The following is a 26908-nucleotide window of genomic DNA, read 5'->3' as shown; positions in this document are numbered from 1 at the left end:
AAGAAATTGTTCCCAGATCCAACCTCAACCTCCCCTGGCGCAGCTTGAGGCCGTTTCCTCTGCTCCTGGCGCTTGTTCCTGGGGAGCAGAGCCCGACCCCCCTGGCTCCAAGCTCCTTTCAGGCAGTTCAGAGATCAGAAGGTCTCCCCTCAGCTCCTGTTCTCCAGACTAATCATCTCTGGTTATTAAATTGCCCCCTGTGATGGGGGTGAGAGGTGGAACGCATCCCACTGCTTCTCATCCAAAGCTTTCTGCTCTGGTGTTGTGTTGGGATAAACCACCATCCTCTGCTTGCTCAGCCCAGCAGATGACCTCTTGTTAAATGCTTCTTACTGATTGTTTGGAAGGCAAAAGCAGCACAATTGATATTATAACTGAAAATAAAGCCGTGTCTGAGGAACCCAAGTGATGGGGACTTTGCTGGGAAAGCTGAGGAGGGAGATCTCTGTCCCCATCCCTACTCAAGCAGGAGCAGAGCTCTGCCCAGGGCTGAATACCCATCACTTGGAGAAAAGGTGTTGTGTGCAGGCTGAAAACTGGTGGAAACTGGAGGTATTTGTGGCAGCACCTGATGTACTCCACAGCTTTTGTTGGTGTGATGGCGCAGGGGATGTCTGTGTGGAAAACGAGGGACGTCAAAAGAGGAGAATGGGAGGATGTTGTGTGTATCTGGATGGAGATGTTACCTCCCCAGCCTCAACGGATACTGGCTGCTGCTCAAATGCATAATTTTGCGTGGCAATTCTTCTTTCTGAAATGAAATATTAAAAAAAAAATCATATTTATTCTGATAAGGAGGCAAATGATGTATTTGTGTATTACCCTGATTTTTTTGCTGATCTTCACGTTTCTCCCTTGTTTTGATTGCAGGCTCAGACATCAAGCGCACAAAGAGCTTTACGCCTACAAACAGGTGAGATACGATACCCAGGAAGTTGTCGTCTTCTCCCTTTCATCTTATCTCTAAATCCACGTCGGAGCAGTCACTCCTGCAGGTTTCCTCACACTGTTCTTCTCCTTTGGAGGCTTTTGGTCTTCAAAGAGAAGTTTCAATGCCCTGGCGAACCTGTGTCCTTGCTGGTTTATTCTTCTTCTGCCAGTTGGGCCCCATTAATCTGCAGTATTCTGCATTTTCTGACGAGGTCCCTGAGCAATGGGGACATCTGGGCAACCTCTCCAAACCCTCCCTTGATCTCCCTGCTGGGGAGCAGGAATGTGGTCGTATCTCCATCAATCAAACGATGTTTTGTGGGGTCCCAATCTGCTCCCCAGCTTAGACCCAAATGCTCCGGGCCACCCGCAGCCACGGGGCTCTCGTAGGGACCTCTCAACCTCCACGTCCCCTTGGCCAACCAAGCGCCCACATTAAAACAAACACAGCCAAGAGGTCGGTGTCAGGTTGCTGCTACAACGTCCTCGTGTAATTTTTTCTGCCTCTGATGTGTCGTTGGAGCAGGAATCTGGGTGGAGTTGGGCTGATAGGATCTGGTAGCACGTGGTCGTCCTGGATTTATAGCTCTCTGCGGGTGTTTAGCCTGGGTGGAGTGAAAATCAAGTGGCAGACGTCCATGCAGGAGTTTGTTGCAGAGTGTGGGAGTCATTTGGGAAGAAACCTCTTGGATTTGGTCCATGTGTTAGTGATTATAGCCGTGCCAGCCCTGCCTTCCTCCGGTTCCTGCACGGAGGTGAAGACCTGATGCTGTGCTGAGTTTACCGGGAGTTTCCAGTTCTACTGGGATGCTAAACGGGGTCTTTTCTTCCTGGAGATTTTTGCGGCGGACGCTGATGGCACAAAGTGTGTCCTGACCCTGGCGCTTTGTTTTACAGGTTATACTCAAGGAGAAGGTGAAGGAGCTGAACCTACACGAGGTGAGTACGTAGCGTGGTCCAAAAACCCCCTCACCCTCCTCTTCCTCCAGCTGGGGAGGGGACAGGCCAAGGCCGGCACAGGTAGGAGGGTGCGAAAACTCAAATTTAACTCCTTCAGGAGCAAAATACACCATGAGCAGCGGGTTTTGCTCTGCAGCCTCCTACCCTCTTACAGAGAACATGGCAGGGGCAGGTTAATGGCTGCACCGGCACCTCCATCGCTCCCCGATGCTGCTTTTCTCTTTCAGAAAGTCTTAATTGCTCGTTAACGCAGCTGGTAAAAGCACATCTGCAAAATGGGTCTGGATTACACCATCTCCCTCCTCCCCCTTGGTCCCCCTTTGTTTTTACTGTATTATTGTTATATATTGCATCATCGTTATATATTGCATTCTTTTTATTTGTTGCATTCTTTTTATTTACTGCATCACCATCATCATTATTATTTTCCACATTATTATTTTTATTATTTACTACATTATTATTATCACTACGATAAAAAGCGGTGGCGACAAGAGCAGGCAGACGCTGTGTATAAACTGTCCCTTGAGGGTGACGTCCCTTCCAGCCCCGCTCAGTGTTGTCACCGTCAGATTGTGACAATATCCAGCACATCTCTACCAGCCACGGTGCTCGGACAGACTAAACCCTGCTGGGATTTGATAGAAATCAAAACTAAACTCTCTCCCCAGCCTCTTGCTCCTCACGCTCCCTGTGTGCAGTTTTGCAAAGAGCTGGTAGGAAGAGGCGGCAAAGGGGAGTCTGCTTGGACATATTATGAATTAAACCCTCCTTTTCCAACCCCAAAACCCTTGCGGTTTCTTCTCAGATGCAGGAGGAGGGCAGAGCCCGTGGCAGAGGTAACTCAAAGCGCCCATGACTTTAAATCACAGAATCACAGAATCACAGAATCGACTGGGTTGGAAGAGACCTCAGAGATCATCGAGTCCAACCCTTGGTCCAACTCTAGTCTGTTTACTAGATCATGGCACTAAGTGCCATGTCCAATCTCAGTTTAAAAACCTCTAGGGACGGCGAGTCCACTACCTCCCTGGGCAGCCATTCCAATGCCTGACCACTCTCTCTGTAAAGAATTTCTAATATCCAGCCTAAATTTCCCCTGGTAGAGTTTAAGCCCATGCCCCCTTGTCCTATTGCTAACTGCCTGGGAGAAGAGACCAATCCCCACCTGGCTATAACTTCCCTTCAGGTAGTTATAGAGAGTGATGAGGTCACCTCTAAGCCTCCTCTTCTCTAGACTAAACAACCCCAGCTCCCTCAGCCTCTCCTCATAGGTCTTATGTTCAAGTCCCTTCACCAGTCGTGTTGCTCTTCTCTGGACCCGCTTCAGCACTTCAATGTCTTTCCTGAGCTGAGGGGCCCAGAACTGAACACAATACTCCAGGTGTGGCCTCCCCAGTGCAGAGTACAGGGGAAGGATCACTTCCCTTGTCCTGCTGACCACGCTGTTTTTGATACAGGACAGGATCCCATTGGCCTTCTTGGCCACCTGGGCACACTGTTGGCTCATGTTGAGCTTCCTGTCAATTAGCACCCCCAGGTCCCTTTCTGTCTGACTGCTCTCCAGCCACTCTGTGCCCAGCCTGGAGCGCTGCAGGGGGTTGTTGTGGCCAAAGTGCAGCACCCGGCATTTGGCCTTGTTGAACTTCATCCCATTGGAATCAGCCCATTTTTCCAGTCTATCCAGATCCCTCTGCAGAGCCCTCCTGCCTTCCAGCAGGTCGACACTCCCTCCCAGCTTGGTGTCATCAGCAAATTTGCTGATGATGGTCTCAATCCCCTCATCTAAATCATCAATAAAGATGTTAAACAGGACTGGACCCAACACTGACCCCTGGGGAACACCACTAGTGACTGGCTGCCAGCTGGATGCAGCCCCATTCACCAGCACTCTCTGGGCCCGGCCCTCCATGTATGTACATTGTAAAATGTACATGTAAATGTACATTTTCAGGGGGAATTACACCAGTGCCCGCTCCATCCCTGCAATACGGGCACAGAGGCGGCTCCTCGCTGGGTCTGTCTGCATTAACGAGTTAAGAGGAGGCAGAAAGGTGGCTCAGACTTAACGACGTTACCCTGATCCACTCTGCCTACCTGCCCCTTGCCCTTTCAAACCCATTAGCTGTTCCCTGCAGGTTTCCAGGCTGTTTTGGGGCCGTGTCCCTATTTCCAGCCCCATTTTTTTTTCCACCCAAGTTGATTTCTGATGGATTTATTTCCCCTAATGACAACAAAAATGCCCACCCGCATCCCAAGTCCACTCCTCTATTAAATACCAGCTCCATTTGTTCATAAGCTGCTATTTATTTTTTAATTCCCAAGCAGAACAAGAACCCATCCCACGTTTCACCCTCTGCAGCCAACAGGCTTAATCCAAAGGGCAGGAGGGTGATGGAGGGAGGTCCCTATTTCTGATCTGCTCACATTAAATTAACTCACAGTGGGATTTTTTGCAGGCACACTGATTGAGAAGCACTTCCCAGGGTGAGAAGCTCATTGCAGGGAGGATTTGGGAGTTTGCCGGAGGTGGGAACAGCAGCGACAACCCTCATAACCCTCCATCCTCCGTCACCGCTGTTCCCGACTCTCCAGCCATACAGGGATAGAGCAGCTTGAGCTCTTCCCTGAAATCTGGGAAAAGCTGGAAGGGTTTTGCTCCATCTCCCTCCAAAACATCCCTTTTTGGGCATTTAGATTTTGATATTTACAGTAAGCACGATGGGGGGATTTTGCAACATCCCGGGGCGGCTGCCAGGGCTTGCGGGGAAAGTCCCCGCTGAGCTCTTCAGCCTCGTGATTTTGGGTTGGATTTTCCTCCCCGTGGCTTTGCCGGCGCTCCAGATGTGTGTGTGTTCCTCGGGGGCTGACACCAGCAGCTCCGCCAGCTCAATAAAGATGTCTCTGATGAGCTTTGGGTGGCCAGAAAGAATCAACGGACTGTCGGAGACTCCCAGGCTGGGGGGGGTCAGGGAAAAAAACAGCCAGGAGTATCCCAAATCCCTCGGGAATACCCAAAACGGGTCAGGAAAAATGTGGGAGATGGAGATTTTGGCTGGATCTCTTGCCTGAGGGGAGAAGAGCATGTTTGGCAATGTCTGGGAAGGATTTAGTGGGGATTTCACCCCTATGGGATGCAGAAACCTCCCAAACGTTTCTTCTGCAGCACGGGGCGGGGGGGGCTGAAAAAAAAGCAGCTTCTTCTTGGTTGGAACTTCTAAAACTGCCTGAAAGGAGCTTGGAGCCAGGGGGGTCGGGCTCTGCTCCCCAGGAACAAGTGCCAGGAGCAGAGGAAACGGCCTCAAGTTGCGCCAGGGGAGGTTGAGGTTGGATGTGGGAACAATTTCTTCCCCAAAGGGCTGTGGGGCATTGGAACAGGCTGCCCAGGGCAGTGCTGGAGTCACCATCCCTGGAGGGCTGGACAGACGGACATGAGGTTCTCAGGACATGGGGCAGTGCCAGGGGTGGGGAAACAGTTGGACTCAATCATCTTGAGGGTCTTTTCCAACCAAAACGATTCTGTAACTGTGAAAACAGGGTTTATAGCAAAAGAGTTTGCTGTCCCCATCCCCAGCGTATCCTCACCTGCATAAGAAGCCAAATTGCCCTTTTTTTCCCCAACCAAAGGCAGGGGGAGGCGAGCGCCAGGGAGGAGCTGGCAGCCGGCTCAGATCATCACTTTGGAGAAGGTTTGGTTTTGTTTGGTTTTATTTTTGCTGACCGCCTTCTCCCTTGTCTTTCAGATCTGCGCCGTGTGCTTGGAGGAGTTCAAGCCCAAGGATGAGCTGGGGATCTGTCCTTGCAAACACGCCTTCCACAGAAAGTGAGTTTGGGGGACGGGGAACCCCATCCTGTCCCGAGTGGGGGGTCTGTGGGTTCCCCTGCACCTCGCTGGGGTTCCCTTCCACCCCAGTTCCAGGGAATTGAGGCAAAATCCCCTTTATTGAGTGAATTTGAGCAGCAAAGGTCCTGGCATGACCGTGGCAAAACCACCTTCATTTCAAGATACATAGATTTATATAGTCCAAAACTCATCTGTACATTTGCGTGTGTGTATAGCGATATATCTACATATATATTATTGATATATCTTTATAAAATACATACATAGAACCGCTGGAACAGGCTCCCCGGGGAAGCGCTCACGGCCCCAGTGCTGTTGATGTTCAATGTCAATGTTTGAGCGACGCTTTGGGAGACACGGTTTGGCTCACAGGTCGCCCCGTGGCGATGCATAAGTTGCCCTTGGAAAATGTATTTATATACATTTTATTTGTATATATTTTATAGAAATGTAGAACACTTTAATATGCATGATATATACACATATATCATGTGTATATATATGTATTTTGTAGGTTATGTATTTATAAAATGCGTATATTCATCTACACCTTTTTTGTGTGTGTATGTGTTCTGTGTATTTTTGTGTATGTGTAGACATTTATTTATCTGTTTTATAAATATATCTTACATATATATATATGTATATATATGTGTGTATATATATATGTATATGTGTGTATATATATATGTATATATATGTGTGTATATATATGTATATATGTATATATGTATATTTGTATATATGTGTATGTGTGTATATATATATATATATATATGTACACAAAAATCTGTCTATATATACACACCCACCAAAAAAAAGTCTTAAAATGTAAAGGCACCTAAATGGGGAATTAAAAATTCCACAGCATCAGTGCTCCAGGGAGGGTGACAAAGGCTCAGAGCTTGCAGATGGTCCTTATGGGGGGGGTTTATCCCCCACGGGGTGTCCAGGAAACCAAACCAGGGTTATTTTTCTTGCAGCATCACTGCAATGACCCCCCCGTGTCTGTTTTTGCCCCCCCAGGTGCCTCATCAAGTGGCTGGAGGTGCGGAAAGTCTGTCCCCTCTGCAACATGCCGGTGCTGCAGCTGGCGCAGCTGCACAGCAAGCAGGACCCCGGGCCCCCCCAGGGCCCCCTTCCCGGTGCCGAAAACATCGTATAGCTCAACCGCCCCCCCGGACTGCCCCGCCACCCGCCCCGGGGACTCGGGGACAACCAAAGCACTACGGCACCAGCACGGGGGGACGGGCGAGGACACAGCACTTTAAGGGGGGGACACATCCCCGCTGGTTGAAGCAAAAGAGCCCCGTGCCTCAAAAACCTGCCCCTGCGGAGCTGCACTGGGGTGCGGGGGCTCGGGGGTTGGAGGGGACTCGGTGACAACACGACGTCCTTCTTGCAGCGCATCCTCGGCCAGGACGCAGCGTGGGGCACGAAGGAGCCACCCGGCAGCACCCGCCACCTCCTGTGACACCGCGACGTCCCCCTGAACGCCCGGTACGCTCCCCAGCCCCGCTGCCCCCCGCCGCCCTCCGCCACCGTCACAAATCGCTGCCCAAAATGCAGGGGGGTGGGACCTGGAACACCACAGCTCTTTCTCTTTGCCATTATTTTAATGGCTTTACCTTTTCACAACCCCCACCTGGAGAATGGGGTGCCCCGTTGGCACCCACTGCTCCTCCAAAAGGGCTCACCGGGGCGGGGGAAGCCGCTGTCACCCCCCAGGGGACATCACGGTGACCGTGGTGTGGGGTCCCCGGGGCTTTGGTTACCCCAAACCCTCCCCAGGGGTGGCTGCCCCCATGGGCTACCTCAGCGGGGCCATCGGTGCCCCCAGCGGGCACGATCCGGGTGTCGTCCCCCCGTCCTGTAAATACCCTGCGACTCCCGAGACTGTTTATGGAGCGTGGAGCCTCATAGACGTGTTTATACACTACGAATTCTGCAGCAGAATATTTTTTAAAACATTCGCTGTTTTTTTTCTTCTTTTTTTCTGTTTGGTTGGTTTATTTTTTTTGTAAGCTATATTTTTGTATATTTAATTGCTATTTTAAAATCCTAATAATGCGTCTTTTTTGCTAATCACACTATTCTTAAGGAAAAACGAGGAAAGAGAAAAAAAACCACAACAACAACACGGTTTGCATGTGATTTGACTTGAAATGTAAATAAAAGCAGGTTTTGGAAGTTGGGGGTGTGTTTGCGGGGGGGTTACACCATGAGCAAGAGAATTGTCCCTTGTTGCTCAGCCCCGTGTCACCCCGCGGTGTCCCCAGCGGGGCTGGGACCCCGGTGCCGCTCTGGCCTCTTTTTTGAGGGGGGGAGGTTGGAAAATGGGCTGATTTGGGGCTGTAGGAATGTGGGGTGGAGGAAGCAGAGCTGCCACCTTGCCCTGTCCCGCTGTCCCCCTGTCCTGCTGTCCCCTGTGTGCTCAGCGCTGGGGGCTGCTGCCCTCTAGTGCTGGGTGTCCCCAGGTCCCACCTGGAGATGTTCTTCAAGAGGCAACTCAAGGAACCCTCCCCGTCATCCATCATGGTCACGGTTGTGTCCCGCCGGTGGGACGGAGCAGCAGAAGGTCCGGCCCAGCGCAGTCTGGATTTAGCACCAAAGCGCACAAAACATGATGGTTTTTGTTGCTTCTACCCCCACGGCTCCGGAGAGATGCGTCGCTTCCACCTCCAACCCAACCCACGGCATCCATACGTTAAACACCAAGAGGCCTCCGAAGCACCGATGAGCGCCTGCCGACCACATCATCTTCTGTCAAACCCAAAAGCTGGATTTTGCCCCCAAATGAGACAGAAAAGCCCTGGCTGGACATCCCAATGCCAGATCATGATACAACCTGATCCTATTGTGCAGAAACCTACCTTCTCAGCAGCGCAGCCCCACACTCAGGTTTTAGTTAAGCCTGGTTTAAGTGACCTGCTTAACATTTCAGCGTTGGGGAGCTGAGCATCGAGGAGGGATCCTCACTACCAGCAACAGGCAAATATTGATATTTTTACTATTTATTTTTTGGTCTCCATTAACATGCTTTGCAATGTGATTTTCAAAGACCACAACGTGCAGGGAGTGAAAAGTAATTGAGGATTGCGGCGAGTTACTTGTAATAAGCTTCTAAGAAGCAATTGCAAGGACTCATTCAGCCCCATTTCACCGGCGTGTTCTTGGTGTCTCTTCAGATCACTCATCCCTTTGCTCTGTTGTAGAACAACACACGATGCAAACGTTGAGTTTCACGTATGTAAAAATAACTAATATTTTATTACAAGAATTAAAAAATTGCCAAAAATTACACACAATACAGCGGGGACTTTGGTGTTGGCCATCAGACCACGCAGGATCTCCTCAAAATCCACAGGAAAAAGGCTTCACCAACCCAACATCATCTGCATAAAACTCCCGGGACTAATTAAACCTGATCAGCCCACACGTGCTTAAGTATGGCGGAGAGGAGCTAAGCCAGGCCTGGGCACAAGGACATCTTTAAAAGCCAACGTATGTTTTTCTGTTTGTGTTCCAGGAGTCAAACCAGGGCGAGTTTTGATGGAGGGTGGGAGACACGGCTGGAACGGCAGCCGGTTATGTGCCGTGTGTTAATATTTTATATGGTGGAGAAGGAGTTAAGTCTAGAAACCTACAACCAGCGATTGAGAAGTGTTGTTTTTAGTACACTTGGGGGATCTTTTGTGCAATTTCAAGAGAAATGAATAATATTTGAGGTCTCAGATACAACAGATTCCGAACAGGTTGGCCAGAGAGGTGGTGGATGAACCATCCCTGGAGACACCCCAGGCCAGGCTGGACGGGGCTCTGAGCAACCTGAGCTGGTGAAGATGTCCCTGTCATGGCAGGGGGGACACTGGGGGAGCTGGGAAGGTCCCTTCAACCCAAACCACCCCACAACTGTTATCCTGCTCAAACCCCTTCCCTCTAAAAGTACCGCGATCCACAACACTCACCCAGCAGCTCTGGAAGAGAAATATCCCACAGGATCTCAACTAGCTGGAGCATCCCTTCTGAACTCGTGGTTTATCCTCTTTTTGGGCCCAAAAGAGAGGCAGGTGCTACACAAGGAGCTGTGGGGAACCTTGTATGTGGGTGGGTAGAGACTGAAGCAATTTGCTGAGGTGCAACAGCAAAAAAACCAAACCGGTACAACCCAGCGCTGCCAGCAGGTGTAAAACCTGCACCGGATCAGCGAGCTGAACAATCCGATTTAAACCGGGCCTAAAGAAGCTGTGTTGGAGTGAGGGTGACAGTCACTTCGATGGCCCCGTTCAGGAGACCCAAGCCTGGGAGGGATTTCTGCAAGGAGCCGCTCAAAGCAGAGACACGGGGAAGGAAAGTTCAGATTCCGAACCCATCCACAGCCTCAGATCTTTTGAGGTTCCGAACCACAGCAGCTTGGAGATGGCACGCAGAGAATACAGAGGACAGGACGCGTACGGGAAGGCTTCCCCCAAAAACTACTAGTTTTACAGTTACTACACATAGAAATAAAACACTAGAGAGATCCCAAGTGAAAAAAAACATCTCTTTGGTATAATTATGTGCAGCCAAGTTTAACAACAGAGAGAAAAACACAACAAACAGGAAAAGAAATACTATTTCATCTTCAAACTTGCTTGTAGATCAAAAGGGCGGAGGTTGATGGACACTCGGGCCCCACGGCAGCCCCAAAGCGTCGTGTGGTTGAAATGAGAGCCAGTGTGGGATTTGGGTTTTACCTTTCATCCCTAATCATGTGAACGACGTAGCGAAATAGCGCCGAGGGGAATAAAGCGTCGCTGCCGGGCCGGCGGCGGATTGGCAGACGTTCTCTCTTTTGAACAAACCCGCATTGGAACTGAAGATCGGTTTGAACAGTTTACAGATAGAAACTCGACAGGCCTTGCCCGTTCCCATCGGGTCACCCGCAATTAAACAGCGAACGGATGGTCTGAAGTGAAATGTGGGTTTGGTGACCGGGGAAGCGCCCCAACTCCATAGGTCCAACATATAGAATCTGTAGGGACTCAGGCTGAATCCAGGAGCTCCAGCAGAGCACCGACGGCACCGAAATAACCCTGAGGAGCAGAGAGGAATATATTAAATATTAAAATAAAGGCACACAACTGAGAGGAAAACAAGAATATTACGCATACATTGTAATTTTAACAACTTGGTGGGAGGAAATAACTCTAAGTAGGTACATTACAAAATAGATTTTAACAACTGTAAGGTGGGAAAGCAGAGCTGCACAGAATCATCTACACCCTCAAGAGTCTTACAGTTTGGTAGGAAACAATTCTATTATTAATTACTGGAAAAATATACGTGTTTTTGTGACCCTATGTAATAATACAGTGACCCACTGTAGCAAGCTGCTGGGTGTCAACAGCTACAGGCTCCACGCGGCTGTTTCACAAAGGGTTTGAATCTCAACACGGGACATCATAAATGAAACATTTCACCTCGTGTTCCAAGAAAAGTGCTTTTAACTGCCCCTTCGACCAGTAGTCCAACGCGTACGCCAGAAGCCTCATGGAGATCGTGTTGATCCGAAGGAAGTTGCCAACGAACACCACGCGATTAATGTTCTGCGAGTATTAAGGAAAAAAAACCCAATGGGGCGTTAAGGCTGAATTCAATTCTCTGTTTGCACTGATGATCCTTATACTGGCTAGAAACACTCGTCACCACGTGCCATCTCCTCTCCCCACAACTCCGGCCTTTAACTCATCACTAAATAAGCTGAATAGTTCTCTACTGTTAATGTAAGACGACTAAAAATATATCGGAACACATAACCAACACAATTCTGAAAAGACCAACCAAGTCGTGATATTTTTGATTTATATCAGACTTCCAGCCACACTTTTCAATCCCCAAATCGTTCTGAGCCAAGCGATGTGCTCTGAAGCTTTTCATCTCCAACAAGAAGATCATTTCGGTTCCTCCTCGTTCCACAGAGTCAGGATTAAGTCCTTTCTGCCCCTGCACTTGCATCCTGTGCATTTTCCTTCCATCCCCACATTCATTAACACCTTCCCCTAATTATTGAGCATCCTTTTTGCATTCAGCGAGGACTCAGCAGATGGATTGCGGGTAGGCCTGCTCAGAAGTCCTCGCCTAATTTCAGCAGTAAATTAAGGTAATTAGCGTGCGTTGGCTTAACCCCAAGCGGAAGAGGCTGTGGAGAGAGCGGAGCGCTCGTCTCTGCTCTTTCATAGCCCTGTACAATGCTGCTTGACATGAACGCAACAAGGCAGCACTGTAAAGAAGCTGAAAGCACAAAGATAACCAGGAACAGCGGTGGAAACGGTGGGACCTGAGCGAGAAGTTCGTCAACCCGGCGCAGGAACCGTATGTGGAAGAGGTTTCCCCTGATACCTCGTTGAGCGCGCACATCCGCGCTATGGAGCCGATGTTGTTGGTGATGGTGATTAAAGTGGCCTTGGCCAGGTCCTCTTTGCTGACAGAGTCCCGCTTCTCCTTGCTCATCATGTTCCCAAAGCTGGAAAAGACAATTTTGGGGGTTAAAAGTCCATCAGAATCCCAGGAGAAAACAGGAATTGCTTATTTAACCAAAGTGTTGATTTCTAACTGCAAAAAGCATTGCTCTGGGTAATTCAGATCTATTCAAACACAACAACAGAAGCAGTTGCTCTTCCAAGATGTGTAAATCTAGTTTTTCCCCCTCACGCGATCTCAAATGAAAATATAAATGAAAAACCTCAGTCCTTACCTGGAGGCCACAGCCCAACCGGGCAACCCGAACCGCTCGTAGTCCCCCCCGTAAATGTCCCGCACCAGCTTGTCCACTTTGGTGCTGTCCCCGTGCGACGCCATCTCCAGCGCCTCCTCAAACGTGGAGCAGCCGGTCAGCAGGCAGCAGAGCCCAAAAAACGTTCCCCCTCCCAGGCTGCAACGTAAAGAGAAACCAAAGTCACCCGCTTTGCTTCTAAAGGGACAGAAAACGGCTCGTTTCGGTGAAATCTCGGTGAGTTCGGGTTGCCCCGTTCCTTCTCTTTTCGGTGAGGACAATGTCGGATGAGCAGCGGTTTTCTTGAAATCTGTTTTCAACTAAGGGATCCCAGGCCCTCACAGCCTTTTGCAGAGAGCATCGTCCTAAATAACAAATTCATTTGCTATTTTTACAATATCCACCTTCTTCCCAGCGCTTGGAGAAGTCAGTCTTAAAATAAATATTAGTCCTGAGGGATACCTGATGTATTAAGGGGAAAAAATGATGTCCTGTTCACTTTACTGAGCACACACACCAATAATGGTGTATATAATAAGAGTGTGGGGTTATTGTTAGTATTAATATTATTATTATTATTACTATTATTATTGCTACATTCACAGAATCACAGAATCGACTGGGTTGGAAAAGACCTCAGAGATCATCCAGTCCAACCCTTGGTCCAACTCCAGTCCATTGACTAGATCATGGCACTAAGTGCCATGGCCAATCTCAGTTTACAAACCTCCAGGGCCAGTGAGTCCAGCACCTCCCTGGGCAGCCATTCCAATGCCTGACCACTCTCTCTGCAAAGAATTGCTTCCTAATCTCCAGCCTAAACTTAAGTTTAAGCCCCTTGTCCTATTGCTGACTGCCTGGGAGAAGAGACCAATCCCCACCTGGCTAGAACTGCCCTTCAGGTAGTTCCAGAGAGTGCTGAGCTCAGCTCTAAGCCTCCTCTTCTCCAGACTAAACAAGCCCAGCTCCCTCAGCCTCTCCCCATAGCTCTTGTGTTCTAGGGAAGCTCAAAGCCACAGAGCAATTTGGGTTTGCGAGGCAAAAGAAGTCATAGAATCATAGAATAATTCTGGTTGGAACTGACCCTCAGGATCATCGAGTCCAACCATAACACAGTTGGAAAATTACTGGAGAATCGCGTCCCTGCCACCAAAATAAGGGAAATTTCCCAAGTCCTGAGGCAAATCTCTCCTGCAAAGTCAACGCTTGTGAATGGAATCATTGTATTTGGGTCAATCTGAAATTACGGGAGCTCTCTGATGGCAAATAAACCCCTGATTCCTACAGCAGGGCAACTGAAAAGTAACTTTTTAAAGAGACCGGTCACAGTAAAGACTAAGGGGTGAAATTCAGATTCTCTCTTGGCAGCGAAAAGGGAAGAGCAGGAGCTCGGTCATTCAACTCACCACCTTTACTGCAGCTTGTTCCCTGAAAATGTCACTTTTTACTCTAAATTAAACTCGACTGGTGCCCTTGCAGCGCTCACCTGGTGCCCGTGACCCGCTTGTAGTTTTCTTTGGAATACACGGCCAGAATGCTGACCCCCGAGCCGATGTTCACCAGGAGGAGAGGATACGGGTTCTCCAGGTTGAACGGGAGCTTCCGACACCGTTCGGCATCCGTCGGGTTCTCGAAATAGTAGCACTCCGAATGCCCATTGAATCCGACCGAATCGATGTACAAAACTCCTTTAATAAGGCAATCGAGTTCATCGAGCTTACAAAGCTCAAGGTCACTCATCTGGTAGGAAAAAACAAGAAGAATATTCAAGAAGTAGCAAAGGATCTGAAGGGTTTATGCTCAGGGTTAGAGAAATGCATTCGCTGCTGGATAAATGCAGCCGTTGCTCCCTGTGATCGCGAGAGGGCTCCGGCTTTCTCCACACGGACATTTAGTGACACCGGTCCAGTTGGGAAATGGGGGGAAACAAACAATTGGATCTATGGATGGACACCAAGAGAGTCCCGTCAGCTTCCAAGGGCCTGGTCTGAGTCCTGGCTCTGAGCGTTAGCAGGAAGAGCCAAGAAAAATGAGAAGGGATTGAAGTGTTTGGAAAAATATATAAAAAATAAAACCACACCGAACAAAACCAACCCCAAAAGAACAGGGGAAGTGATGATGATGAGCTTGGAGCCAGGGGGGTCGGGCTCTGCTCCCCAGGAACAAGCGCCAGGAGCAGAGGAAACGGCCTCAAGTTGCGCCAGGGAGGTTGAGGTTGGATGTGGGAACAATTTCTTCCCCAAAGGGCTGTGGGGCATTGGAACAGGCTGCCCAGGGCAGTGCTGGAGTCACCAGCCCTGGAGGGCTGGACAGACGGACATGAGGTTCTCAGGACATGGGGCAGTGCCAGGGGTGGGTTATGGTTGGACTCCATGACCTTAAAGATCTCCAACCAAAATAATCCCATAAAACTGTTTTCCCCTCACGTCACTGCCGCGACTGCACAAAACGCTTCTTCACTTGGTGCGTTTTTTCAAGCCCTGGTTAAACAAAGTCTTTGTCGCACACGTGTTTCACCTACAAACAAGAACCAAACTTACAATGAAGCCACAGGACGATGTCAAATCCCAACCGCCAACCTCCTTTCAGTTAATTTACCACCAAAGCAGCTCACTCACAGGCGTTTTAGAAGCAAAACCACACAAGCAAAGGAACAATAAAGCAAATATTAAGCGTGTGAAAGACAGCAAAGGGAAAGAAGACTGACTGAGATCAGCATAATCAGAGATTAATTACACAGAGAAAGCCATGTAAGAGCAGAAGCCATGGGAGTTAGCGAGTAATTTTACAGTTACAGGGATGTCACATGCATTTTCAGGGAAGAATTTGGAGATGTGAACTTGGCTCCCCATGCTCCCCGAACCTGGTTTAATTAGAGTTAGGTACACCCTTCCAAAGCCGAGATTTAGAGAAGCTTTAAGAGCCTGCAGAGAAAGTTTTATATATCCCCAACGGTATAGAAGCCAAAAATTGCATACTGTGCGAAAGTCCTGCTCAAATTTGTACGCTCCACCTCCCGTGGCACATAAGGTAGTATGGAGGCTTGAAAAGTGTTTTTCGCTTCCCATTTGAATAAAAGCGGGCATGTCATGAGTAGGAAAGCGTATAAAGTGCAGATTGCCTTTACGTCCACACAGGGTAAGGTCCTTTAGCTCGAGGTGCACGTCCCGAATGCCCGTGGAGCCGTAGGCCACGTTGGACGTCAGGTACTTGCGGATGCTTTTGAGGTTTTCCACTTCTTCCTCCTCCTCTTCGGCGGTGATGTCCTTCGGTTCGAAATAAACAAGCTTGACCAAGGTCCCCCCGATGTCCAAGCCGAACCAAGGAAAGACTAAAGAAAAGAAAGAAAAAGGGTATGTTACTGTCGTACCGCCAACAAAATACTTATCAACTGAATTAATTCGCGCAGTTCTCTAGGGAGTCCAGAATGAAGGCATGTTTGATTTCTAAAGGGGAAAACTTAAAGGAAAAACGTCACAAGTGTGGTCTGTATTTCACAAGCGTGGCTGAGACTCCTCTGTGCATGGACTTGACCCGTTTTGCTGCTAAACTGAAGGAGTGTGGTCTGGATGATCGGGTAGTGAGGTGACTGTGAACTGGCTGAAGGGAAGAAGCCAGAGAGTCGTGGTCAATGGGGCAGAGTCCAGTTGAGGCCTGGATCTAGTGCAGTGCCTCAGGGGGCAGTGCTGGGACCGGTATTATTCGATATATTCATCAATGACTTGGATGAGGGAATAGAGTGACTGTCGGCAAGTTTGCTGATGACACCAAGCTGGGAGGAGTGGTGACACTGGAAGCTGTGCTGCCATCAGAGACCTGGACAGGCTGGAGAGTTGGGTGGGGAGAAATGTAATGAAATAGAACAAGGGCAAGTGTAGAGTCTTGAATCTGGGCAGGAACAACCCCAGGTTCCAGTGTAAGTTGGGGAATGACCTATTAGAGAGCAGCGTAGGGGAAAGGGACCTGGGGGACACAGTATCACAGTATGTTTGGGATTGGAAGGGGCCTCAAAAGATCATCTAGTCCAATCCCCCCGCTGGAGCAGGAACGCCCAGGTGAGGTCGCACAGGAACATGTCCAGGCGGGCTTTCAATGTCTCCAGAGAAGGAGACTCCTGGGGACAGCAGGATGACCATGAGCCAGCACTGGGCCCTTGTGGCCAGGAAGCCAATGGTACCTGGGGTGGGTTAGAAGGGGGTGGTCAGTAGGTCAGAGAGGTTCTCCTGCCCCTCTGCTCTGCCCTGGGGAGACCACACCTGGAATATTGTGTCCAGTTGTGGCCCCTCAGTTCCAGCAGGACAGGGAACTGCTGCAGAGAGTCCAGCGCAGCCACCAAGATGCTGAAGGGAGTGGAGCATCTCCCGTGTGAGGAAAGGCTGAGGGAGCTGGGGCTCTGGAGCTGGACAAGAAGACACTGAGGGGGGACTCATTCATGTTTACAGATATATAAAGGGGGAGTGTCAGGAGGATGGAGCCAGGCTCTTCTCAGTGACAACCAGTGATAGGACAAGGGGTTCAAACTGGAAAACAGGAGGTACCACTTAAATTTGAGAAGAAACTTGTTCCCAGTGAGGGTGCCAGAGCCTGGACCAGGCTGCCCAGGGGGGTTGTGGAGTCTCCTTCTGTGCAGACATTCCAACCCGCCTGGACACCTTCCTGTGTAACCTCATCTGGGTGTTCCTGCTCCATGGGGGGATTGCACTGGATGAGCTTTCCAGGGCCCTTCCAACCCCTGACATCCTGTGGTTCTGTTTCTGTGATTCTGTGATATATCATGTTCTGGAGCTCCCAGCCTTTGATTTTCAGTCCTCAAAACCCTCACAGCCCCACGCAGCACTGGAGATAGCCCATCGTGGGTCTGACAGCACCGTGACACCCGCTCCACCCCCTGCGCTTTCTTTCTTTTATAAAGTTCTGATCCAAAGGCAGAGCCGAGGACAAGGCTGGTGCTTTTACATCAAAGGGATGTACAAACGTCACCTAATTACAACGCATAACTGAGGGAGACGAGTAATCTGAGATGCCCCAGGGAGACAAAAACAAATGTCTAATTGGATTATTTTATTAGTCAAATTCCCCTGTGGTACAAAATATGCATTAGTGTCAGGCCCAGCAACATTTACAGCTGTATTAGATAATGAGCTGCTTGGAAAAGATCAAGAGAAAACCCCGATCAGATGGATCCTGTGATTAATGCCGAGAACTGGAACAGATTAATATTACTATTAATGAGCTACAGGATAGGCTTGAGCTAACGAGATCCACGGACTCCAGAGCAAAGAGAAAAACGCAGCCACATGTTACGGCTTATGGCAGCGGGATTACACCATTCACGACCAAGAGAAATAAACCTGAATGGCAGTCCAAGGCAGAAAGAACGCGGGAGCGATTCAAGGGGGTTTTTTCATGCCAATAAAAATGTTTTTAATGAAAATTCCTCATTCTGTACCCCAGAATTCAGAACTGAAGGTCCCTTCTGACCCAAACTATTCTATGACTCTGCGAGCCACGTGTTCAACCCAACACCTTAAACCTAAAAATCCCATACACGAGTTCACCTGGTACGATATTAAAACCGTTTCCAACAATGTACATACATCTGTAAGTCAGCGCTCCCCGTGTTAATGGCAGAATAGGATCCCCCCCCCAAAGTATTTAAAGTAATCAAAGCCCTCGAGAACTCAATGAATTACCGCAGAAAAAGGCTTTTAACATGGATCATGTGTCGCTGTTGAGGGAAGTGATAAAAATACCACCAAGCACAGGCGAACAAGCAGCCAAACCGGCGGCTCCTGCTGCTGTGACTGGCACTGGGAAACAGCCTCTGTTTAAACAGCAGCACTAAAACCAGTTTCCCCACATGCACTGGGCTTTCTGATACTCCATAAACCGCAGGCAACCGGGCGAGCTCTGCGCAAGGAAAGGAAGAACAAGCAGCTTCCCCACGTTCCTCAGCCACGTTCCCTCCGGTGTCGTGGTCACCGACACCTGGACAACGCTCTTCACCCATTTCTCCCTCTTAAAAGCTTCAACATCTCTGCTCTGACCAAGGAACTGGTTCCAGAAACCCTCTGCGACATCACTTTGTGAGGTTACGTAAGGGCAGAAACAGGGAGGGAGCAGAGAGGGGGATCTTAGAGATGTCCATCATCAGCAGAAAAACATCCAAAAATTAAGTCATGGAGCTGAAAATGCCACACGAGCTGCTTCATCACAAGCTAAAGGGGCTTCTGCTCCCGAGCAGACACTCAGCTGGCAGCACAAGCATTTGCTTAGTAGGTAACACTGGTTCATGTTAAAGCTGGTTGTGAAGGTCACAGAGCAAACTCAGGGACACAAACCTTCCAGATTTTAGGGCATGAGAATCACCAACTTGGTCCTTATCAGCACAGAAGAGAGCAGCTCCTCAGAAACTTCATCCCAGCTCATTCCCTGTGCTGGGCACTGGGGAGGCCAAACCGCCAATCCTGGGGGCAGTTTTGGGCCCCTCACGCCAAGAAAACCCTTGAGGTGCTGGAGCGAGTGGAGAGAAGGGAACGGAGCTGGTGAGGGGCTGGAGCACAAGTGTGATGGAGCGGCTGAGGGACCTGGGGGGTTCAGCTGGAGAACAGGAGCTGAGGGGAGACCTTCTGATCTCTGAACTGCCTGAAAGGAGCTTGGAGCCAGGGGGGTCGGGCTCTGCTCCCCAGGAACAAGCGCCAGGAGCAGAGGAAACGGCCTCAAGTTGCACCAGGGGAGGTTGAGGTTGGATGTGGGAACAATTTCTTCCCCAAAGGGCTGTGGGGCATTGGAACAGGCTGCCCAGGGCAGTGCTGGAGTCACCATCCCTGGAGGGTTGGACAGACGGACATGAGGTTCTCAGGACATGGGGCAGTGCCGGGGTGGGTTATGGTTGCACTCAATGATCCTGAGGGTCTTTCCAACCCAAGTGATTCTCTGATTCTCAGTTCCCTCAAGACCTTCAATTTTTTAATATCTATACATTTACCTTTTATTCAGGTGTTGTTACAGCTGCCACTGAACTCGCAGAACATCAGGCGTGGGGTTAAACACACCAGGTACCCACTGGCTAATGAGGAAACGGCAACAACACCTGCAGAGCCTGGTGTGAACCGTACTCAGGTTAGGATCAGACTTTACTAGTCCTCACTCTCATTTTGTTTTCTACTAGCCCCACCAAGCCCCAGCTGGCCCCAGAAAGAGCATCCAATCCCCAACAAGCCTCAGCTATCCCCGCAGACCCAGAAAAGCTCTGCACGGAGCAGCATCGTTCTCCATCTGCCAACAGCTCGGCTGTACCTTCAGTCACCAGGGACAAATCCTAAAAGATCGCCCATTAAGGTAATTAACTTAAACCAAATGATTCTTAATTATGGATCTCTCAGTATATACATCCCAGGCACAGGTTAGGAATCTGAGGAAGAAGCATGCTAGCTCAATATTAAGTATTTCTTTACCATACCCTAAGGGATTTTCTATGCAGTAAAACCCGTGCAGAGCACTCCAATAATCTGGGGCATGGACAAAACATCCCCTATAAACCCATTTGTCCAGGAAAGGGCTGTGGCACACAAATGATGTGGATAACGATGTGGCAAAGAACAATGGAGAGAACAAGAACACAGGAGGAACATTGTGGGGTGAACCTCTGGGGTCTCGTCCTGCCCAGCATCCTCCAAGAAGAGTTTTATGTCTCTCTGGTTGTTTGGACATTTACCAAAAAGGCAAGAATTCCTCTTCTCAAAGCCACAAGTGCTCTCCACCCAAAACCTTCTACAGTCTTCCTTAAAGAAACTCTATTTCTTTCTTAGCATGATGACAGCAGCTAACCCGACAAATGTTGTGTAAAAAAGTCAAAAAGAAATAAATGCGATGGTATTCGGAGTGAAAAGAAGCAGGGGTACAAAAAGGGTGATGTGAGGAACTGGGAAAATTGTGGCACTGCTCAGCAGATCAGGGACACAACCACAGAATCCCAGAATGTCAGGGGTTGAAGGGCCCTGGAAAGCTCATCCAGTGCAATCCCCCCATGGAGCAGGAACACCCAGATGAGGTTACACAGGAAGGTGTCCAGGCGGGTTGGAATGTCTGCACAGAAGGAGACTCCACAACCCCCCTGGGCAGCCTGGGCCAGGCTCTGGCACCCTCACCCCCAACAAGTTTCTTCTCAAATTTCAGTGGTACCTCCCGTGTTCCAGTTTGAACCCATTACCCCTTGTCCTACCATTGGTTGTCACCCAGAAGAGCCTGGCTCCATCCTCCTGACACTCCCCCTTTCCATCTTGACCCCCATGAATGAGTCACCCCTCAGTGTCCTCTTGTCCAGCTCCAGAGCCCCAGCTCCCTCAGCCTTTCCTCACCCGGGAGATGCTCCACTCCCTTCAGCATCTTGGTGGCTGCGCTGGACTCTCTCCAGCAGTTCCCTGTCCTGCTGGAACTGAGGGGCCACAACTGGACACAATATTCCAGGTGTGGTCTCCCCAGGGCAGAGCAGAGGGGCAGGAGAACCTCTCTGACCTACTGACCACCCCCTTCTAACCCACCCCAGGTACCATTGGCTTCCTGGCCACAAGGGCCCAGTGCTGGCTCATGGTCACCCTGCTGTCCCCAGGACCCTCAGGTCCCTTTCCTCTGCGCTAACCATGAGCCTTACTTTCAGAGTCACAGAATCATTTTGGTTGGAAAAGACCCTCAAGATTGAGTCCAACCATTAACCCACCCCATGTCCTGAGAACCTCATGTCCGTCTGTCCAGCCCTCCAGGGATGGTGACTCCAGCACTGCCCTGGGCAGCCTGTTCCAATGCCCCACAGCCCTTTGGGGAAGAAATCGTTCCCCAGATCCAACCTCAACCTCCCCTGGCGCAACTTGAGGCCACTTTCATTTTGTCCCCTAACACACCCGCTGCCAGAGCAGTTTTAAAGCATCCGGACAGAGAATTTTTCTCCAAGAAGAACTCTTCATCTTTTGGCCTGACCAAGGATTGTCTTCCCTTAACACCGACACTTTCCAGAAGTAGCTCTACACATACATTTTCATACACACAATTTACATATAGCCTTAAATATAAGCTTTCTTCTATGGATGAGCAACAACAAACACAAACGTTTCTGCAAACAAAGTTCAGGGCTTGTGGCTATCGCTAAATCACCATCTTCAAATCCCCCCCAGGGTCAGACCGCAAGCTCTCCAGGGCAAGAAAAATATAATGCCTGTATATGTTACGGAAATCGCTTTATAAAACTGGATGCTATATAAATAAAAAACCCCTGGACAGACTGATTTTGAAAGCTGGAAGTGTCAAGATGAAAAAGGAGATATAATTCAAAATCCCCGTGGTGGATTTTTCTTCATACGACAAGCGGCTCAAGTCGTTTTTCAGATTGATCCTTAAATTATGAGCCAATTATACCAGAAGCTAAAACAATTAGATCAAGACTGATGATTTAGTTGAGCATTTGGCAGCATCTCTACGCTTACTCTAAGATATTCAACGTTATATTTTCATAGCGTTACAGCACTATGGAAATTTTACAACCGGGAAAGAAAAAATATTAACCAGCGTTTAATATAAAGCGACACTAATTCTACATATCCTCCCATCTCTACAAATAGGCTTTGCTTGAAATTCACGTTTCACACCCAATTCCAAAACATAAAAAGGTATTTAATAATCAAAGCTTGAATTTCAAACTGCAAAGGAGCTGCCCAAGGAGTGTTTTATTTGTACCTCTAATTGCATACGATCTCTATGGAGAATTTAAAGCGATTTGCACATTATGTCCGTTCATGATTCTGATAGGAGACACTAAAACTTGAAAAGAAACAGGGGAATAGATGGGGACATGCTTTTTTTCACACCACACAAGGGTAAATATAGAGAAACTATTCGCAGGATGCTCTTCTTGATATTTTAACTACAGGCTTTCTTTTGGAATTCATGAGCACCCCACAATACAAATCCACTTCATGCAACCTCTCCCCTTTTTAAAGCAGTAAAACGCCCTGGACAATATCGTACAAAAGCATCAAAACCAGCTTTTTTTTCAAGGAAATAACCTGAACTCATCTCTGCTGAGGAAATAATGGGGAAGGAGCAGAGAGAGCAGAAGGGGATGAACTGGATCGCTGACCTATTTCTCTTATCAGGAGGAAGATTAATTATAACAAAATATCCCCTTGGTCATCACGAGCTTTACGCCTGGCACTCAACCGAACCCACAGCGAGCGCTTGGTATCCCGCAGTTCCATTCAAATAACCATAACGTGAATATCACCTTGACTATTCCGGGGTATTTCCAGTCCAGTTTTGAAGCACAGATTTCAATAACGGTTCTGAACATTCATTAGCAGGAAGGAATTCTTCTGTATTGCCTCTGATAAAGCTTTTTTGGTATTACCGTTATTACTAATAATCCTGTCGCGCTCCCATTCACATTCGGGACTCCAACACATCTCCGCTCCACGACACTTTCAGGGACAATCCTCACATCCTCGCCTTCTCCTCCTTTTACTGAACACCTGCAATAAAGCTCTTTAATTCCTACAAAGCGGAACATTTAAGAGCCCGAGCTGCACCAAGGCGCGGAGCTCGCATGGGGTTATTGCGGATAAATCCCATTTAATTCCCCTCGGTCTCGGATCTCCCCTGTGTTACAGCTCCGGAGGACGGGAGATCACAAGCTTCAAGGGCAGCCCACTGAAATCCTTTCGTTCCTAAGAAAACAAGGCTCATCTGCCAGGGCCTCAAGGTCACAGCGCTCAATTGAACCTCCCGGCAGCAGCCGAGCGGGAGCTCAATTAGGACATATTTGATCAGACGCTCATTAAGGGGGTTTGCTCTTCTTCAGGCTTGCTTGATTCTTAAGGTGGGACCGAGCGTTTTAACTTCAAGACGTTGATCTGCGCCGACATCAGACCTTGTCCCTGTTAAGGGACGGACTCGCTCGAGCGTGTTTCCCTTCCAATTATCAGGAGGATCGTTTAGGAAAGGCAGGCTGGGATCCCGGCTGGATCCAAACCCGGCTCTGAAACCCCCAGAACACCCGTGTTCCCACCAGTCTCTGCACTGGACTTCACCGCAGCAAACAGCGACCTCAACACCCAATTTCAATCTCGATTTTCCACACGAGACACTGAAACTGCCCCCGAGCAAAGCGGAAAAGTATCATCACCCAATAGACTCAATTCCACCCTAATTTTCATACCTAATTTTCATACCTATTAACATGCACACCTCTAATTAACAACCGCACAGGTCCCACTGGTGGGTTTTGCTGTGATTTCCTTACCACGACGGCCACAAAAGTGGATTTTCACATATAAAGTTGGTTTTGCTGCATCTAAATCGCTGCCAGTGCCGTTACATCCCTCTAATAAATTCCCCTTTTATCCTACTAAATCTCAGGTAAGCAGAAAACCCCACAATCACCTCAGTTATTTAAAATTAACTTTACAATCATCTCCTGGTGCAGGATTGCTCCTGTAATCCAGTGCAAGCTGGAAATGAGACGGAACCCAGGTCAGCACAGCCTGACGCTGTATCAGCACTTGCCTGCAACCAGTAACACAAGCAGCATCCAGTTCAAGTCTCTGAATGTCTTTTGATATATCATTCCGATTTAACACACCCAAGGCAAAAAGAAGCTTCTTTTTTCCCAGCAATCAATAAAAAAGGAAAGAACAGTATTTAAAACGTCACATTCATAGCGTAACAATAACATCGTGCCATCGCCAGCCAACAGATGGAGTCTCGCTACAACATGCAGGATGGTTTTGATTCCTGGATTAATTTGCTGGCGTCCCCTTAATAGCCGTGCAGGTAACGGGGAACTACGTGGCCGCTATTCAGGATACGGCAAATTCCTCCCAAGAGGAAGGACCGTGGCACAAGGAACAACCGCACAGCTCCATGTCCAACGTGGCTGAGGTGACGTCCCCAGCACCTGCACAGCAGCTCCCAAAATGAAGGCTGCCATCCATTTTGCACTTAATTCCACACACCATTTCTGACATGGCATTTAAAACCAGCCTTAGGGGGTGTTTTTTACCTTCCAAAGCTCGGCTCAGTCTGTGCCCTGTCCCTGCCAAACCCGTGGGCTTCTCCCCTCCCCAGATTTACACCTTTCTCTTTGCTCTCTGGTGCTTTTCTTCCAGCACGGCCACGCAGCCTTCGCCCCCCCAGCACCTCTGTCTGTCCTTCTGTCACCTTTTCCCCACGCTCTGTCCCCACCAGTGACCTTCCCAGTCCCCCTCCAGTCCCAGGTCCCTGACTTGGGCACCTCAGCCCCAACCCCACCAGGTGCCACCTCCATGTCCCAGAGCAGCTCAGCCCATCCCACCCTCCACCGAGCCCATGGCACAGTGTCACCATGTCCTTGTCCTACCATGTCCCCATCCCACTGTGTCCCTGTGTTCCCACCCCACCGTGTCATTATGTCCCCATCTCACCGTGTCCCTACATCCCCACCCCATGTCCCTGTGTTCCCATCTCACCGTGTCCCTACGTCCCCATCCCGTGTCCCTGTGTTCCCACCCCATCGTGTCACTATGTCCCCATCTCACCGTGTCCCTACGTCCCCACCCCATGTCCCTGTGTTCCCATCTCACCGTGTCCCTACGTCCCCACCCCATGTCCCTGTGTTCCCATCTCACCGTGTCATTATGTCCCCATCTCACTGTGTCCCTATGTCCCCATCCCGTGTCCCTGTGTTCCCATCTCACTGTGTCCATACGTCCCCATCCCACTGTGTCCCTACGTCCCCATCCCACCGTGTCCCTACGTCCCCATCCCACCGTGTCCCTACGTCCCCATCCCACCGTGCCCCTACGTCCCCACACCCATCGCCCCATTGAAAAGCCCCACTCCCCAAGCCCCGCCCAGCCCCTGGGCACGCCCCTCCATCCGCACCACCACCCACTCATTACCATAAACCACGCCCCATCCGTTAGATCCCACCCACATCGCCCAAGCCCCGCCCCCGCCGCAGCCCCCGCTCCCCCCCCCCCGCCGCACTCACGCGGGCGGTTCTTGCGGACCGAGTCCCGGCGCTGCCGGCTCACGGAGCCGCCCCGTTCGCGGGGCTGCGGCCCGGCCGCGCTGTCAACGCCCGCCGAGGAGGAGCAGCCACTGCCGCCTCCGCTGCTGCTGCTCCGCCGCCGCGGGGGCCCGGCGTCCGCCCCCGCCACGCCGCGCCGCCGTGACTTCTCCTCCGTGGCGCCGCCGTTGCGCAGCGGCTCCATCCGCAGCGCGGCCCGGCCCCATGGGCCGCCCGCCCCGCCGCGCCGCGCTCCTCACAGCCGCCGCCGCCGCCGCAGCAGCCGCCCCCAGCGCGCCTGCGCCACACGGCCCCCCGCGCGCGCCCCCGTCCCCGGCGGGAAGGTGGGATTAGGCGCCTCCAATCCGCGCCTTCTGCCGCACGGAGCGACAGGCTGGTTCGCCAATGGGAGGCGGGGATTGGACAGCAGCGGGACGCTAGGCCCGCCCTCACCGCTCGGCAGCGGGTAATGACAAGGGCGGCTGCCCAATCAACGCGCCAGCTCGGTACGGGGCGGGGATTAAGGCGCCCGCCGGGGCGGGCCGATATGCGGCAGCGTCGGCCTATGGCTTTCCTTCAACAAGAGAATGACACGGCAGCTATCCAATGGCGTGAGGCGGCCACCCGGTCGGGGCGGGAGAAGGCCGTCTGATTGACAGTGCGGGCAACCATGGCAACGCAGACGGGGCTGCAGGAAGACCGCAGTAGGACTGGTTGGGCCGGGGCTGCTTTGCATACGATTTGCATATGCAGATAGCGAAGCCTCCATCACCCCCTCGCTGTGGGGCGCTCCTGTGGCCCCTGGGCCCCCTCCGTTCAGGCCTGTGCCCTTGGGCCTGCACCGCCGCCCCCGGTGGGAGCACAGGCTGGGCTGAGCCACCTAGGCCTCGGGCCTAAACCTACATCCGCACCTACAGCTACCCCGTCATCCAGCTCCAGTCATCAGCCTGGGGAGCTCAGCATCGCTGCTGGCGCTATCGGCGAGGCCGCCTGTTTGATAGTCTCAGCTCTGGGCCACATTAATGGCTCTGAGGAAAAGTAAAACGCGTTTCTGAGCTCGGCGTGTCCTGAAGGATAATTAGTGCGGCTCTGGCCTTGTTGGGGAGAGCTGAGGGTTCCGTCTTACAGAGGAAGAGCCAGAAACAAGTCCTGTTTCCCCTCACGAGGCCTTGGAGATCACGCTGGATCCGAACAGCCGGCAAGGGCAGATGGCAACGCTCCGGTTCTCAGACGGTTCAGAGGAAACGACCAGAGTGAATGAAATGGGAACGAAGACGAGAGATGTAGGAGGAGAGACAAAGAAACAAGAGTCTGGGTACATTCCGCCCCAATCCTTGATTCCCTTATATATCACAACATAATTTAAATGCAGATAAGCCCTATT

General features: G+C 50.3%; 2 protein-coding genes and 1 long non-coding RNA gene across 13 annotated transcripts in view; 2 read left to right on the top strand and 1 right to left on the bottom strand.

Moving 5' to 3' along the window:
* RNF24 (ring finger protein 24) overlaps positions 1-7924 on the top strand; it is a 31371-nt gene extending 23447 nt beyond the window's left edge. For all 8 annotated transcript variants that reach the window (XM_065060237.1, XM_065060233.1, XM_065060235.1 and 5 more), the window contains 4 exons: positions 871-913; positions 1828-1869; positions 5634-5713; positions 6761-7924. In XM_065060237.1, the coding sequence (XP_064916309.1) occupies positions 871-913; positions 1828-1869; positions 5634-5713; positions 6761-6899 (304 nt within the window). In that variant the 3' untranslated portion in view covers positions 6900-7924. The remainder of the gene's footprint in view (positions 1-870; positions 914-1827; positions 1870-5633; positions 5714-6760) is intronic.
* Positions 1-14220, top strand: part of LOC135579309 (uncharacterized) — a 51587-nt gene extending 37367 nt beyond the window's left edge. The window contains exon 2 of the long non-coding RNA XR_010472019.1: positions 9620-14220. This is a non-coding gene — a long non-coding RNA (uncharacterized LOC135579309). The remainder of the gene's footprint in view (positions 1-9619) is intronic.
* On the bottom strand, positions 10264-25831 carry PANK2 (pantothenate kinase 2). Of its 4 annotated transcripts, none has more exons than XM_065060228.1 (7): positions 25507-25831; positions 15467-15819; positions 13975-14228; positions 12471-12647; positions 12116-12239; positions 11197-11322; positions 10264-10809 (listed from the first exon to the last, which is right to left on the bottom strand). In XM_065060228.1, the coding sequence occupies exons 1-7, from the start codon at positions 25727-25729 to the stop codon at positions 10759-10761; spliced, it is 1308 nt and encodes a 435-aa protein (XP_064916300.1). In that variant the 5' UTR covers positions 25730-25831; the 3' UTR covers positions 10264-10758. The 4 variants fall into 4 exon arrangements, with proteins under 4 accessions (XP_064916300.1, XP_064916301.1, XP_021148529.1 ...); XM_065060229.1 differs by having other exon boundaries at positions 15610-15819; positions 25507-25555; XM_021292854.2 differs by lacking the exon at positions 25507-25831 and adding an exon at positions 19477-19590.
* Positions 25832-26908: the final 1077 nt, after the last annotated feature.

Source organism: Columba livia, chromosome 4 (genome assembly GCF_036013475.1).
Source record: "Columba livia isolate bColLiv1 breed racing homer chromosome 4, bColLiv1.pat.W.v2, whole genome shotgun sequence".
NCBI lineage: Eukaryota > Metazoa > Chordata > Aves > Columbiformes > Columbidae > Columba > Columba livia.
The sequence above is the reverse complement of the archived record's forward strand: the minus strand, read 5'-3'. Positions and strand labels throughout refer to the sequence as shown.